Source organism: Sorex araneus, chromosome X (assembly GCF_027595985.1).
Source record: "Sorex araneus isolate mSorAra2 chromosome X, mSorAra2.pri, whole genome shotgun sequence".
Classification (NCBI taxonomy): Eukaryota; Metazoa; Chordata; class Mammalia; order Eulipotyphla; family Soricidae; genus Sorex; species Sorex araneus.
The window spans coordinates 165,431,738-165,446,840 of record NC_073313.1 but is presented as its reverse complement, the minus strand read 5'-3'; the positions used below and the strand labels follow the sequence as shown (position 1 = coordinate 165,446,840).

Sequence of the window (15,103 nt, the reverse complement as noted above, 5' to 3'; positions counted from 1 at the left end):
AACTTTAATGAGTCCTTCCCTCAGAGCGCCCAAGCTGGCAGCGCGGAACAGGAGTTGTCGGGGGTGTTTGAACACCGAGCCCTGAAGCATGGCCCCGGCTCTTTCAATTAAGAAGGAATCTAAGAGAAAACACTTTGCCGTCTTGAGGGGAGGGACCAAGGCCTGACTCAGGAGCACCCGACCCGCCTGGCTCTCCTTGGGGTGCTGACCTCGTTCCTGTGGAACGTGAGGAATTTTCTCAGACACAGGCGCTGCTGTTCAGGATCCCGGGAGATGTGTGATGAGTGTGTGCCACCCTCCCTTAGGATGTCAAAGTGAAGTCACAGGAATTTGACTTTTTTTCTGCCCTTTGAGCATCTCTCAGGTACTTTGCCGGCTCCCAAATCAGGGAATATGCACAGGACGCTAGTGAAACCTCCTCAGTGCGGTCCGATAAACAAATCATGATACTCTCTCTCTCTCTCTCTCTCTCTCTCTGCGCCCAAGGTTTTGGTTTTTTTTTCTTTTTGGGTCACACCTGGCGATGCTCAGGGCTGACTCCTGGCTCTGCACTCAGGAATCACTCCTGGAGGTGCTCGGGGGATCCTACGGGATGCTGGGAATTGAACCCAGGTCGGCTGCATGCAAGGCAAATGCCCTCCCCGCTGTGCTATCACTCCAGCCCTAGAGATGTGCCTTTCCTTCCTTCCTTCCTTCCTTCCTTCCTTCCTTCCTTCCTTCCTTCCTTCCTTCCTTCCTTCCTTCCTTCCTTCTTTCTTTCTCTCTCTCTCTCTCTCTTTCTTTCTTTCTTTCTTTCTTTCTTTCTTTCTTTCTTTCTTTCTTTCTTTCTTTCTGTCTTTCTTTGCTTTTTGGGTCCCACCTGGCGATGCTCAGGGGTTACTCCTGGCTCTGCACTCAGGAATCACTCCTGGCGGTGCTCAGGGGACCCTATGGGATGCTGGGAATCGAACCCGGGTCGGCCATGTGCAAGGCAAACGCCCTACCCGCTGTGCTATAGCTCCAGCCCCTCTCTGTGCCCAGGGTAGCTGAGAATTTGTGCCAACGTCTGCGCTGGGCAGATGTTGCACTGGGCAGAACCATTCATTGGTGCACTTGAGAGGGAAAACGTTTGTCCTCCTTCCCGTGGCTCACGCAGAATGAAAAATTTAAAAAGAACACATTAATTCCCATCCCTTATCACCTCCCTTCTTGGTGCCCTAAAGACCCATAACCGGGCCATCAATTTCTCATTTCTTTTTTTTTTTTTTTGCTTTTTGGGTCACACCCAGCAATGCTCAGGGGTTACTCCTGGCTTTGCACTCAGGAATTACTCCTGGCGGTGCTTGGGGGACCCTATGGGATGCCGGGGATCGAACCCGGGTCGGCCGTGTGCAAGGCAAACGCCCTACCCGCTGTGCTATCACTCCGGCCCCAATTTCTCATTTCTTAATAAGCATTTTATGGAGAGTGGAAAGAGATACCAGCATTGTGTGAACTCAATCAATGTTGAAAGAGAAAAATTAGGGGCTGGAGCAATTGCATAGCAGGGAGGGTGTTTGCCTTGCACACAGCCAACCCGGGGTTCAATTCCCAGCATCCCATAGCGTCCCCTGAGCACCGCCAGGAGTAACTTCTGAGTGCATGAGCCAGGAGTAACCCCTGTGCATCGTGGGGTGTGACCCAAAAACCAAAAAAAAAAAGAAAAAGAAAAAGAAAAATTAGGCGACCAGGATGCGATTCTCCGCAGTTTGTGTGAAACCCTCAAATCCTGGAGGCTGGAGGGGTCACAGAACAACCTCCCATCCTATGAGGAAGCGATCATTAACGGGGAGCAAAAGAGATAAATAGGGGCTGGAGCGATAGCACAGCGGGGAGGGCGTTTGCCTTGCACGCGGCTGACCCGGATTCGATTCCCAGCATCCCATATGGTCCCCTGAGCACCGCCAGGAGTGATTCCTGATTGCAGAGCCAGGAGTGACCCCTGAGCATCACTGGTTGTGGCCCAAAAAAGCAAAGAGAGAGAGAGAGAGAGAGAGAGAGAGAGAGAGAGAGAGAGAGAGAGAGAGAGAGAGAGAGAGAGAGAGAGAGAGAGAAATAGATTTAGAGTTTCAAGCTCCTCCGGAGAGAGAGGGGGCAATGGCCAGGCCCGGGCTTGGTGCCTGGACCCCCTACATCCCATCACAAGACCCCCAGAGACCCTGTCCCTCGTCATACATCCTTGCACCCCACCAGAAAGGCTCCCAGACCCCGGCCCCCATCATTAGTTCCCCTGAGACCCAGCCCCTCTCCTAGGTCCCCTCCCCATGACCCAGCCCCTCTCCTAGGTCCCCTCCCCATGACCAGGGTCCCCTCTCCCAGGTCCCCTCCCCATGACCCTGTCCCCGCTCCCAGGTCCCCTCTCCCAGGTCCCCTCTCCCATCACCCTGTCCCTCCTCCCAGGTCCCCTCCCCCAGGTTCCCGCCCCCATCACCAGGGTCCCCTCTCCCAGGTCCCCTCCCCATGACCCTGTCCCTCCTCCCAGGTCCCCACCCCCATCACCAGGGTCCCCTTTCCCAGGTCCCCGCCCTGTCCCCAGCCCCCGTCCCAGGTGTCCCGCCCCGTCCCCGGCCCCCCCCCCCCCCCCCCCCCGCTCCCCGCCCCGTTTAAGGCGCGGGTGGGCGGGCGGCGTTGCGCGATGGAGCGCGGGGCTCGGAGCACGTCCCGGGAGCGCCGGGGCCGGCCCGGGGGGTCCCCGCACCGCGAGCCCCGCAGGGCCAAGGCCGAGCGCGCCCCCGGGGAGCGCGGGCGCCGCGGGGCCGGGCACAGGCGCGCCGGGAGCCCCCGGGAGCCCCGCGCGGCCGCCGCCGCCACCGTGGTGGACGTGGACGGGGTCCGGGGCTCGGCGGACGAGGGCACCGAGGTGGCGGCGCTGCTGGAGAGCGAGCTGCCCGAGGAAGGTGGGGTGCGCGGGGCCGCCCGGGGGTCGCGGGGAGCGGGCAGGGGGCGGGGAGGAGGAGGAGGCGACCCCCGGGGCCCCCATGGGTGCGCTGGCACCGGTAACGGGACTCCCGCGTCCACCCATCTGGGGAGACCTCTGGACATACACTAAGGACATCCGAAGGGTGCAGACGCGGAACTGCACCCACCTCTGCATGCGACCCAGCAATCGATACACCCAACACCTCCATCAATACAGTGACACCCACTGAGTACACCCGAGCACCACTGTACCGGGACTGACTGCACCCACTGCCCTTCAACACAGTACACCAGCACATCTGCCCTTCAACACAGTACACCAATACATCTGCCCTTCAACACAGTACACCAATACATCTGCCCTTCAACACAGTACACCAATACATCTGCACTTCAACACAGTATACCAATACATCTGCACTTCAACACAGTACACCACCACATCTACCCTTCAACGCAGTACACCACTACATCTGCACTCCAACACAGTACACCAGAACATCTGCCCTTCAACACAGTACACCAATACATCTGCACTTCAACAGAGTACACCACCACATCTGCCCTTCAACGCAGTACACCACTACATCTGCACTCCAACACAGTACACCACTACATCTGCCCTTCAACGCAGTGTACCAGCACATCTGCCCTTCAACTCAGTATACCAGTACATCTGCTGTTCAACTCAGTACACCAATACATCTGCCCTTCAACACAGTACGCAGTACACCAATATATCTGCCCTTTAGTGTAGCACACCAGTACATCTGCCCCTAACGCAGTACACCAATACATCAGCACAGTACACCAGCACATCTACCCCTCAGCACAGTACACGTGTACATCTGCCCTTAAATGCAGTACACCAGGACATCTACATGCCTCTATAAGCACTAACTCAGTAATCCAATGCCTGTGACTAAATACATCTGTAACTAAATGCAGTAAGATAACTAAATACATCCAGATACTTTTGGTTTGGGTGGGGATTTTTCTGTTTTTTGTTTTGTTTTGTTTTGGTTTGGTTTTGTTTTGGTTTTGGGGGGCACTCCCAGCAATGTTCAGGGGTCACTCCTGGCTCTGCACTCAGGAATCACTCCTGGAGGTGCTTGGGGGACCTATGGGATGCTGGGGATCGAACCTTGGTCAGCCATTGCAAGGCAAGCACCCTCCCTGCTATACTATCACTCTGGCCCCCTTTCCTGTGTTTTTTTTTTAATTGTTATTGTTTTATTTTTTTTTTATCTATACAACTTCTAAAACCAATACTAATGCAGTGAAATGCATCAACTCATCTCTAAATGCAGTAAATGAGGGACTGGAAATAGTATTGTGGTTAGGGTGCATGCACCAGGCAGGTCCCATTTCAGGCCCCCCATGGTCCCCCGAACATCCTGGGGCGGCCCAGGTACCCCCAGCAATGCAGGACACAAGCAGAGGCTGGTGTAACTCCTGAGGACCACCAGGCCTGGCTCCCAAACCAAGCTGAAAGGAGCAAAGGAATCAACCGGCTTGTTCTCCTGCTCCCCCAGGTACCAAGCCCTCGGGGTACGGGGCCTGCGAGTGGTTCCTGGTCCTGGCGTCTCTGCTCTGCATCGTCCTGACCTTCCCCCTTTCCATCTGGTTCTGCATAAAGGTGAGACGGTGGGTGGGTGGGTGGGTGTGGGAGGGGACTTCCCCTGGGGCCACTCCCTGCCTGGGCCACACTGTCATTCCGTTGGATGTGGCCTCACCCCTGCAGGACACAGGTCCCCCACTTTCTTTTTTTTTTTTTTTTTTTTTTTTTTTTTTTGCTTTTTGGGTCACACCTGGCAATGCACAGGGGTTACTCCTGGCTCTGCACTCAGGAATTACCCCTGGCCGTGCTCAGGGGACCATATGGGATGCTGGGATTTGAACCTGGGTCGGCCACGTGCAAGGCAAGCGCCCTACCCGCTGTGCTATCTCTCCAGCCCCCCCCCACTTTCTTTTTTTTGTTGTTTTTTTTTTTTGGGTCCCACCTGGCGATCCACAGGGGTTCCTCCTGGCTCTTCACTCAGGAATTACCCCTGGCGGTGCTCAGGGGACCATATGGGATGCTGGGATTAGAACCCGGGTCGGCCGAGTGCAAGGCAAACGCCCTACCCACTGTGCTATCGCTCCAGCCCCAGGTCCCCCACTTTCTGACGCCTCGAAGATCTGGTTCGACTAGAACTCAGACTCCCCCATTGCGTCCCGCCTTCCTGCTGCCCTCCCTGCCCCCCCCACCTCGTCACTCCCTGGAACATCCATGTGCAGTGCGGACCCTGACAGCCCCCTGTGACACTTGTTCACAGAAAACAGTCTAGAACAGATGCTTCGCTCTCCTTCATCTTCCCAGCACTTCCCAGACACACGCGCGTGCGCCCGGTGCTGGACTGGGTGATAAAAATCACCCTTTGAGGGCTGGAGCGATGGCACAGCGGGGAGGGCGTTGGCCTGGCACGCGACTGACCTGGGTTAGATCCCTGGCATCCCATAGGGTCCCCTGAGCACCGCCAGGAGTGATTCCTGAGTGCAGAGCCAGGAGTCAGCCCTGAGCATCGCTGGGTGGGACCCAAAAAGCAAATAAATAAATAAATAAATAAATAAATAAATAAATAAATAAATAAATAAATAAATAAATAATAAATAAAAGCCCCCTTTGGATCAGCGGGTGTGGGTGGTCGTGAGTCTGCAGCTCAGGGATTGGCCAAGAGGCACCATCTAGGAGAGCTGAGGGATGTCATCTGTCCATCCAACTGTTTGTCCGTCTGTCTTTGTCTGTCCATCCATCCAACTCTCCATCTGTCTCTCTCTCCTTCCTTCCAATGCAATGGGCTGGGGTGGGGCTCCCAGTGGTGTCTGGGGGGCCCCTATGGAACCAGGGTTTGGACCTGGGGTTCCTGCATGCAAAGCATCTTTGACAACCCTTCGTCACTTCCTGCTTGGACTGTTCTTTACAGGGGGTGGGGGGTGGGGTCCTTTGATGAGGTCAAACTCAGGACCTCATCCTGCAACGCTGAGCCCTTAGTGAGGCCCCCCCAGCCCCCCGGGCTCTCTCTGCTTTGTGGGAAACTTAAACACTGCCACTCTGGTTTTTTTTTTTTTGGTTTATTTGTTTGTTTGCTTTTTGGGTCACACACGGCAACGCACAGGGGTTCCTCCTGGCTCTGCACTCAGGAATTACCCTGGTGGTGCTCAGGGGACCATACGGGATGCTGGGAATCGAACCCTGGTCGACCGCATGCAAGGCAAACGCCCTCCCCGCTGTGCTATTGCTCCAGCCCCAACACTGCTACTCCGAACTTTGACTTTTAGTGCTTTTCAGGTTTGCCGTCTTGAGCAGATTTGGGTAGTTTGTGTCTACATGTGTCTACAGAGGAAATTTGCTTAATTTGGGGCTGACACCACAGTGCCCAGAGCTGGTCCCTGGCTCTGTGCTCAAGGGTCGCTCCTGGTGGTGCTCAGGGGACCATGTGCAGTGCTGGGGATTGAACCCCAAAACCCAAATGGGCCGTGTGCCATTGCCTGTCCTATGTTATGTGGTGCTGAGGAACCACACGGGTCTCCGTGCTCAGAAGAGATTATAATTATCGCTTTTTGGGGGGAGGGGTCACACCCAGTGATGCTCAGGGGTTACTTCCAGCTCTGCACGCAGGAATTACTCCTGGCGGTGCTCCGGGGACCCTATGGGATGCCGGGGATCGAACCTGAGTCAGCCTCGTGTAAAGCAAATTCCCACCCCACTGTGGTATCGCTCCAGCCCCTCTTTTCTTTTTTGGGTCACACCCGGCAATGCACAGGGGTTACTCCTGGCTCATGCACTCAGGAATCACTCCTGGCGGTGCTCAGAGGACCGTGTAGGATGCTGGGAATCGAACCCGGGTCGGCCGCGTGCAAGGCAAACGCCCTCCCCGCTGTGCTATCACCCCGTGCCAAGGTGATTTGAAGGCCGTTAGTTTTCTTTCTCTAAGTGACTCAAAGTATGAAACTCCCCGTTAGGTTGTGCAGGAGTATGAGAGGGTGATTATTTTCCGGCTGGGACACCTTCTTCCAGGAAGAGCCAAAGGCCCAGGTAAGGAGCGTCCGAGCCACTCCTCAGCCCCCCCCAAACACCCCATCCCAACTCTTCCACGGCCCAGACACCGGAAGACAAGCCCTCCCGCCCTGATTCGGGGAATCTGCATTAAGTCACTTGTGAGTCCTTTTTCATTTTATTTTGGGGGCTACACCTGGCAATGCTCAGGGCTGACTCCTGGCTCTACACTCGGGAATTAATCCTGGCGATGCTCAAAGAACCAGATCCAGGGCATATCAGCGATCAAATCTGGGTTGCATGCCAAGCTCATGCCCTCCCCGCTGTTACACTCTCCCCCTCCTCCCCGCTCTGGCCCCAAGAATCTGAGTCCTTTTCTTTTTTTTTCGGGTCCCCGGGGCCCAAGAAAAGTGTCACATGCATCATTCTCCAAGAAGGTCACCCACCCCCTCCGCCAGCAGCCGTGCTGGTCACTCACCTGTCCCCTGCTCTGCTCCTTCTTTTACTTCATTATTATTATTATTATTATTTTGCTTTATGGGTCACACCCGGCGATGCTCAGGGCTGACTCCCGGCTCTGCACTCAGGAATCACTCCTGGAGGTGCTCGGGGGACCCTATGGGATGCTGGGGATCGAACCCGGGTCACTTTCGTGCAAGGCCAACGCCCTCCCCGCTGTGCTATTCTTCAAACCCCCACCCCCCTCCTTCTAGGCCTCTTCTTCTTCCTGCCCTGCCTGGATACCTACCACACAGTGGACCTTCGTCTGCAGACCTTGGAGATCCCCTTTCATGAGGTCAGCTGGACGCTTCATTTGATTTTCATGCTGTACTTTTTATTAAAAAAAAAAGTGTCGGGGAGGGGTGTTAGCAATGGTGGGTCACACCCAGAGGTGCTCAGGACTTACTCCTGGCTGTCTGCACTCAGGGATCGCTCCTGGTACCCTGGTGGGCTTGGGGCGGGGGGCATATGGGATGCTGGGGGCTGAAACAGGGTTGGTTATTGCCAATAATAAAACCAATTATTGCCAATAATCAAACCTACCTGTGACTTTTTGTTTTGTTTTGGCCACACCTGGCGATGCTCAGGGCTGACTCCTGGCTCTGCACTCAGGGATCACTCCTGGCGGGGCTCGGGGGCCCCTATGGGATGCCGAGGATCAAACGCGGGTGCAAGGCAAGCGCCCTCCCCGCTGTGCTCAAACCTCTCCTGGAAATGTGGCTCACCTGCCGCCCAGATGAGCACCGATGACCAGCACCAGTCTGCCCTCTGGTGGCCGCTGGCCAGTAATGCAGAATGTGTTTCTGGGCTGGCCCGCTGTTTCGACATCCCCTTAAAGGGCCCTCACCCCCAGCGGTCCTGTCCTGAGAACAGCTTGCAGGCAGCGTTTGCCTTGCGCATGTCAGGGGAGGCTCTGAGACTGTCACTGTGAGTGTGACACTGGCTGTGGGGCCGCTGGAAATGGCTCCTACTCCCCCTCCCGAGGTTTCCTTCTAGCTCTACTGTATGATTCTTTTTTTTTTTTTTTTTGCTTTTGGGTCACACCAGGCGATGCTCAGGGCTGACTCCCGGCTCTGCACTCAGGAATTATTCCTGGTGGTGCTTGGGGGACCCTAGGGGATGCTGGGGATCGAACCCGAGTTGGCTTCGTGCAAGGCAAATGCCCTCCCCGCTGCCCTATTGTTCCAGCCCCTGTATGATTTCTTTTTGATTTGGGGGCCACCCCCAGTGGTACTCATAGTACCATGCGGGATGAAACAGGGGACTCCTGTGTGCACGGCAAGTGCTCCGGCCTCTGCACTGCCTTCCCAGTCTATCCAATTTTTCTCTTATTTTGTCTTTTTTTTTTTTTTGGTGGCGGGGAGGCACAGCCAGCAGTGTTCAAGACCTGCTCCTGGTTCTGTGCTCCTGGTAGAATCAAGGGACCTTCTGGCGGCCGGGGATTGAACCCAGATCAGCTGCATGCCAGGCCAGCAGCTATATCTGGTGTCCACTCTCTCTGGCCTTCTTCTTTATCTTTTTTTTTTCTTTTTGGGTCACACCCGGTGATGCTCAGAGATTAGTCCTGGCTCTGCACTCAGGAATCACTCCTGGCGGTGCTTGGGGGACCCTATGGGATGCTGGGGATCGAACCCAGGTCAGCCGCGTGCAAGGCAAATTCTCTACCCATTGTACTATCACTCTGGGCCCCCAGTTTCTATTTTATTTATTATTTTTTAAATTTACTTTTTATTTTTATTTTTTTTCTTTTTGGTCCACATCCAGCAATGCTCAGGGCTGACTCCTGGCTCTGCACTCAGGAATTACCCCTGGTGGTGCTCAGGGGACCCTATGGGATGCTGGGAATCGAACCTGGGTCAGCTGCATGCAAGGCCAACGCCCTCTCGGCTGTACTCTCACTCCAGCCCCTCTCTGGCCTTCTGCCTTGTTTTCCTTTCCTGCTCTGATCTCGGAGGGAGGGAAGGGAGACCCCCTACCCCCACCAAGACGCTTGGGCATCCAGGGGCTTGGGCTGGTTTTTTTTTCCACTTTTTTGGGTCCCACCTGGCGATGCTCAGTGCTGACTACTGGCTCTGCACTCAGGAATCACTCCTGGCGGTGGGACTCGAACCCGGGTCGGCCGCGTGCCTGGCCAACGCCCTCCCCGCTGTGCTATCGCTCCATCCTCCCCCCCCCCCCCCCGGGCGGGTCTTAAAGGGCCCTGCGGAGTACGCGTGTTGCCCAGTCGCGCTCTCCCGCCAGGTGGTCACCAAGGACATGCTGGTCATGGAGGTGGATGCCGTGTGCTACTACCGGATGGAGAACGCGTCCGTGCTCCTGAGCAGCGTGGCGCGCGTGCCCAGGGCCGTGCAGCTGCTGGCGCAGACCACCACGAAGCGCCTCCTGGCCCACCGCACGCTGGCCGAGATCCTGCAGGAGCGGAAGAGCATCGCCCAGGAAGTGAAGGTCGGGCGGGGAGGGGTGGGGGGTGCTGGGGATGCTGGGAATGGAACCCGGGTTGGCCGCGTGCAAGGCAAATGCCCTCCCCACTGTGCTATTGCTCCGGCCCACCTTCCGGGGTCTTTCTTGTACAGTACCTGCCCTCACCCCTACCCCAGGGGCTTTGGGACTCATTCTCCAGTGCTCTGAGGCGGAGCTGGGGATTCTACAGTGACGAGGGGGTCACAGCTCCCGGGAGCTTCCGGTCTAGGTAGGGAGATAAGCCAGCCCGGTGCCAACAGGAAGCTGGTGCAAAGGGCCAGCGGCAGGTTTGTTCGTTTGTTTGTTTTCTGCATGTGGAAGACCCAGGCTCGATCCCTACCACAGCCCAGCGCCTGATCACCACCAGGAAGGGCCCCAGACCTCAGCACCGGGTGTAGCCGCCCCTGAGCCCCTCCAAACAGAGAAAGGAGCTGTTGAAATCACTTCCCTTTTGGGGGTGGGGAGGGGATTTTTGGCTCACACCTGAGGATGCTCAGGGCTGACTCCTGGCTCTGCACTCAGGACTCACTCCTGGCAGTGCTCGGGGGACCCTATGGGATGCCGGGGATCGAACCCGGGTCGGCCGCGTGCCAGGCAAGCACCGTCCCTGGATGTGGGATGCAGCGAGGGCAGAACAAGGTCTAAGCAGGCAGGGCTGGTGTTGATGCCCACGGCCCACTGGTACCGGGACCCGGGAGGGAGGCCAGAGCAAAGCAGGGTGCCCAGCTGCCATGGGGCAGAGACTACCAAGGTCCTGCGGTGTCCCAGACTGGGTCGAAGGTGACAGGCCGGGGCTGGGGCGATAACACGGCGGGGAGGGCATTTGTCTTGCATGTGGCCGACCCAGGTTCGAGTCCCAGCGTCCCATAGGGTCCCCCGACCACTGCCAGGAGTAACCCTTGAGCATTACTGGGTGTGACAAAAAAGCCAAAAATAAATCACTGTCACTGTCACCGTCATCCCGTTGCTCATCGATTTGTTCGAGCGGGCACCAGTAACGTCTCTCAATGTGAGACCTATTGTGACTGTGTTTGGCATATCCAATATGCCAAGGGGAGCTTGCCAACTCTGCCGTGTGGGCGTGATACTCTCGGTAGCTTGCCGGGCTCTCCGAGAGGGGCGGAAGAATCGAACCCGGGTCGGCTGCATGAAAGGCGGACGCCCTACCTGCTGTGCTATCGCTCCAGCCCCCAAAATAAATAAATAAATAAATAAATAAATGAAAATTTTAAAAAAACGAGGGGCTGGAGCAATATAGCACAGCAGAGAGGGCATTTGCCTTGCACGCGGCTGACTCGGGTTCAATTCCCAGCATCCCATAGGGTCCCCTGTGCGCCGCCAGGAGTGATTCCTGAGTGCAGAGCCAGGAGTAACCCCTGAGCATCGCCGGGTGCGACCCAAAAAGCAAAAAAAAAAAAAGAAGAAGAAGGGGACAGGCCACCTCTGGCTAAGAGGCTAAGAGGAGAAGGACCTTTGCAGAAGACTCCGAGTTTTCTCCCGATGTCTGAGACCCGTGCCACCTCGTTCCTGGGCAGACCAGCGACCGTCCCCGGCGCAGGACGAAAGGGGAAGAACCAGGACATGAAAGTGGAACGATTTATTCCCTCCAAGACCCAGAAACACAGCAGCACCCTGGGTCCAGGGGACGTCGCCGGGTTGGGGAAACTGAGGCAGGGAGTGGTTGCGGGGGGCGGATATGGGGCGGAATGTTTCCACCCTCAGGGAACTGAAATCTTAGAGCGGGAATGGAAAAGGTGGGAAGAGAGGTGAAAGGTAGAGAGAGGAGGAAGGAACGGGGCCAATCCCAGGTGGGGGTGGTGGTGGGGGGGGCGTCCAGATCCTTCCAGCTCTGCTGAATGAAGGCGTCTTCACAGGGGGCGTGTTCACGGCATCCTCGTTCTTGATGTGGGGGCCGCTGAGGGGGGCTCCCAGGCGGGGCTCGAACCAGCCACTTACTTGCATCCCAAAGGAACAGGTTGGCGGCTTAAAAGGTGAATCTGGAGGCTGGAGCGACAGCACAGCGGGGAGGGCGTTTGCCTTGCAGGCGGCCGACCCGGGTTCAATCCCCAGCATTCCATAGGGTCCCCTGAGCACCGCCAGGAGTAACTCCTGAGTGCAAAGCCAGGAGTAACCCCTGTGCATCGCCAGGTGAGACCCAAAAAGAAAAAAAAAAGGTGAATCTGGGGCTTTCCTGCTCTCTCTGACTCTGTTTCCCCCCGCAGGTTGCCCTGGACTCAGTGGCCTGTATGTGGGGCATTAAAGTGGAGAGAACGGAAATGTGGGTAGCAGCCCGGACCGATGACGCAGGCGGGCATCCTCAGGGTGAAACCTCTTCTGTGAAAAGGGGATTTATTTTGGGGGGGTGGGTCCCACCCGGCGATGCTCAGGGCTGACTCCTGGCTCTGCACTCAGGAATCACTCCTGGCGGTGCTCAGGGGGACCCTACAGGATGCTGGGAATCGAACCCCGTTTGGCCTGGTGCAAGGCAAATGCTCTACCCATTGTACTATCACACCGGCCCCCAGTTTCCTTTTTTTTTTTTTATTTATTGTTTTGCTTTTTGGGTCCCACCCGGCGATGCTCAGGGCTGACTCCTGGCTCTGCACTCAGGAATCACTCCTGGCAGTGCTCGGGGGACCCTATGGGATGCTGGGGATCGAACCCGGGTCCACCGCGTGCCAGGCCAACGCCCTCCCCGCTGTGCTGTCGCTCCAACTCTATGGGAGCAGTTACTGTGAAAGATATTTGCTGCATCTTACTTTTTTTTTGGCCACACCCCCTACTCTTTGGTGCCGAGTTCGAACCCCGGGCCCTCTGCGTGCCAAGCACGATGTGCTCCAGCCCTTCCCGCCCAACTCACTGTATCTTTCAAGATATATGGGTGTGAGATTATTAGAAAATGAGTCATTTTTTTCTCTCCCCCCCTCCGCATTCCTTCACGGTCCCCATCTCACCCCCCTCCCCATCCCCCGCCCCACTAGTTTCTGCAAATGTGATTCTGGTCCCTTGTCCCCCTCCATGGAAAATCAGCTTTTCGGGGCTGGATCGATAGCACAGCAGGGAGGACGTTGGCCTGGCACGCGGCCGACCCGGGTTCGATCCCCGGCATCCCATAGGGTCCCCCGAGCACCGCCAGGAGTGATTCCTGAGTGCAGAGCCAGGAGTCAGCCCTGAGCATCACTGGGTGTGACCCCCGCACCATAAAAACATCATTTTTTGTTTCTTAAACCACCGTTAAGGGGGCTGGAGCCATAGTACAGTGGGGAGAGTGTTGGCCTGGCACTCGGCCAACCCGGGTTCGATCCCCGGCATCCCCTAGGGTCCCCGAGCACCGCCAGGAGTGATTCCTGAGTGCAGAGCCAGGAGTCAGCCCTGAGCATCACCGAGTGGGACCCAGAAACAAAAAACTGTCCTAGGAAAGAAAGAACACTGCCCCTCTCGACAGCTCTGGCATGGCCCCCTAAGTCTGGGTGGACGGGAGGTGGATGTGCACCCCCGATGGCCAGCTCGCCTGTCCCCCGTTTCTCCCCCAGTAAGGACGTGCGGCTGCCCGCTGGGGTCCAGCACTCACTGGCCGTTGAGGCCGAAGCCCAGAGACAGGCCAAAGTGCGGGTGAGTGAGGCCACCACTGCTCGGGGTGTCTCCCCACCTCCCGAGTCGGCTGATTTCCGGGTCCTCCTTCCTCAGTGCTCCCGCTTGGCCCCGTGGGAGCACCATAGGGGGCGGGGTGGGGGGTTTGGGGTGGGGGGGCGGGACTTCCTCTCCAGAGGCACCAGCCCCGTCACTGCACAAGTGCCCACCAGCCCCCGCACCCCTGCACTCAGGAATCACTCCCGGCGGTGCTCGGGGGAATCCTATGGGATGCCGGGAAATCGAACCCGGGTTGGCCGCGTGCCAGGCTGGCGCCCTCCCCGCTGGGCTCTCGCTCCCGCCCCTCCCTTCGTGGTCTCACGGGAGCTGGGCCACTCCACACGCTTCTTGGTACATAGGCGAGCTGCCAGGATGCAGTTGGCATGATGGGAGGAGGAGGGGCCGGGAGTCGAACTCGAACCCGGGGCCTTGAGTCTGCTGGGCAGCGCCATCCTCTAGGAGGCTGAAAGCAGAGCCCCGTCCAGACCCCCGCGGGCCTGCACCCAGGACAGGAGCTCCCCCGGCACCCCCTCCGCCTAATGGGGTCCGTGCCGGGTCTCCCCACTCCTCCTTGACGAGGCTCCGACAGGCGGGGCTCGGGAGCACTGCGCCAACACTGACGCGGGGCGCCCGGAGGCTTGGCCCTACTAAGGAGAGACGACAGTGGGGCCAGCGGGACAGACAGTGGGCAGCTGGACCCGGGGTTCCATCCCCGGCCTCCCCTTTGGGTCCCCCGAGCCCTGCCAGGGGCGATCCCTGAGCATGGATCTGGGAGTCAGTTCCAAGCAGAGAGCCAAGAGTCAGCCCTGAGCACAGAGCTGGGAGTCAGTCCGAGCACAGAGTCAGGAGTCATCCCCGAGCACAGAGCCAGAAGTTAGCCCAAACAGAGCCAGAAGTGAGTCCTGAGCACAGAGCCGGGAGTCAGCCCAAGCATAGAGCCGGGAGTGAGCCCTGGGCACAGAGATAGGAGTCAGACCTGAGCACAGAGATAGGAGTCAGTCCTGAGCACAGAGCCGGGAGTCAGCCCTGAGCACAGAGCCGGGAGTCAGCCCAAGCACAGAGCCGGGAGTGAGCCCTGAGCACAGAGCCGGGAGTGAGCCCTGAGCACAGAGTCAGGAGTCAGCCCCGGGCCCAGCAGGCGCTGTCCTCCCCCAGGTGATCGCGGCCGAAGGGGAGAAGGCGGCCTCCGAGTCCCTGCGCAGCGCGGCCGAGATCCTGGCAGGGGCGCCGGCGGCCGCCCAGCTGCGCTGCCTGCATGCCCTGCAGTCCCTGACCGCTGACAAGCCGCCCACCGTGGTGCTGCCGCTGCCCCTGGACTGGCTCAGCTGCCTGTCGGCCGCGCCCGGGGGCAGGACGCCGGCCAGCCTGCCCTGCCCGCCGGGGCCCCTGAGCACCAAGAAGAAAGACTCCCCCATGCTCTAGGGGGCCCAGGGCCCATGCAGGGGTGGGGGGAGCAGGGGGCGCCTGCTCAGTGCCCAGGGGGAGGGGGAGAGAGGGAGAGGGACAGCGGCTCCTGCACCCGAGGGCATCCTTCTC

General features: G+C 57.9%; 1 protein-coding gene across 2 annotated transcripts; it reads left to right on the top strand.

Annotated features, from left to right (window-relative positions):
* The first annotated feature begins 2,653 nt into the window (after nucleotides 1–2,653).
* On the top strand, nucleotides 2,654–15,033 carry NPHS2 (NPHS2 stomatin family member, podocin). 2 transcript variants are annotated; one of them, XM_055120344.1, is made up of 8 exons: nucleotides 2,654–2,915; nucleotides 4,473–4,576; nucleotides 6,943–7,015; nucleotides 7,690–7,772; nucleotides 9,719–9,922; nucleotides 12,160–12,215; nucleotides 13,471–13,549; nucleotides 14,723–15,033. In XM_055120344.1, the coding sequence occupies exons 1-8, from the start codon at nucleotides 2,654–2,656 to the stop codon at nucleotides 14,987–14,989; spliced, it is 1,128 nt and encodes a 375-aa protein (XP_054976319.1). In that variant the 3' UTR covers nucleotides 14,990–15,033. The 2 variants fall into 2 exon arrangements, with proteins under 2 accessions (XP_054976319.1, XP_054976320.1); XM_055120345.1 differs by lacking the exon at nucleotides 9,719–9,922.
* The last annotated feature ends 70 nt before the right edge of the window (nucleotides 15,034–15,103 follow it).

Bases quoted from the DNA above. Each gene is read 5' to 3' on its own strand.
- NPHS2 (XM_055120344.1), top strand. From the start codon at position 2,654: ATGGAGCGCGGGGCTCGGAGCACGTCCCGGGAGCGCCGGGGCCGGCCC. The intron at 4,577-6,942 runs GTGAGACGGTGG...ACTCCCCGTTAG, and splicing joins CCATCTGGTTCTGCATAAAG to GTTGTGCAGGAGTATGAGAG. The intron at 7,016-7,689 runs GTAAGGAGCGTC...CCCTCCTTCTAG, and splicing joins AGGAAGAGCCAAAGGCCCAG to GCCTCTTCTTCTTCCTGCCC.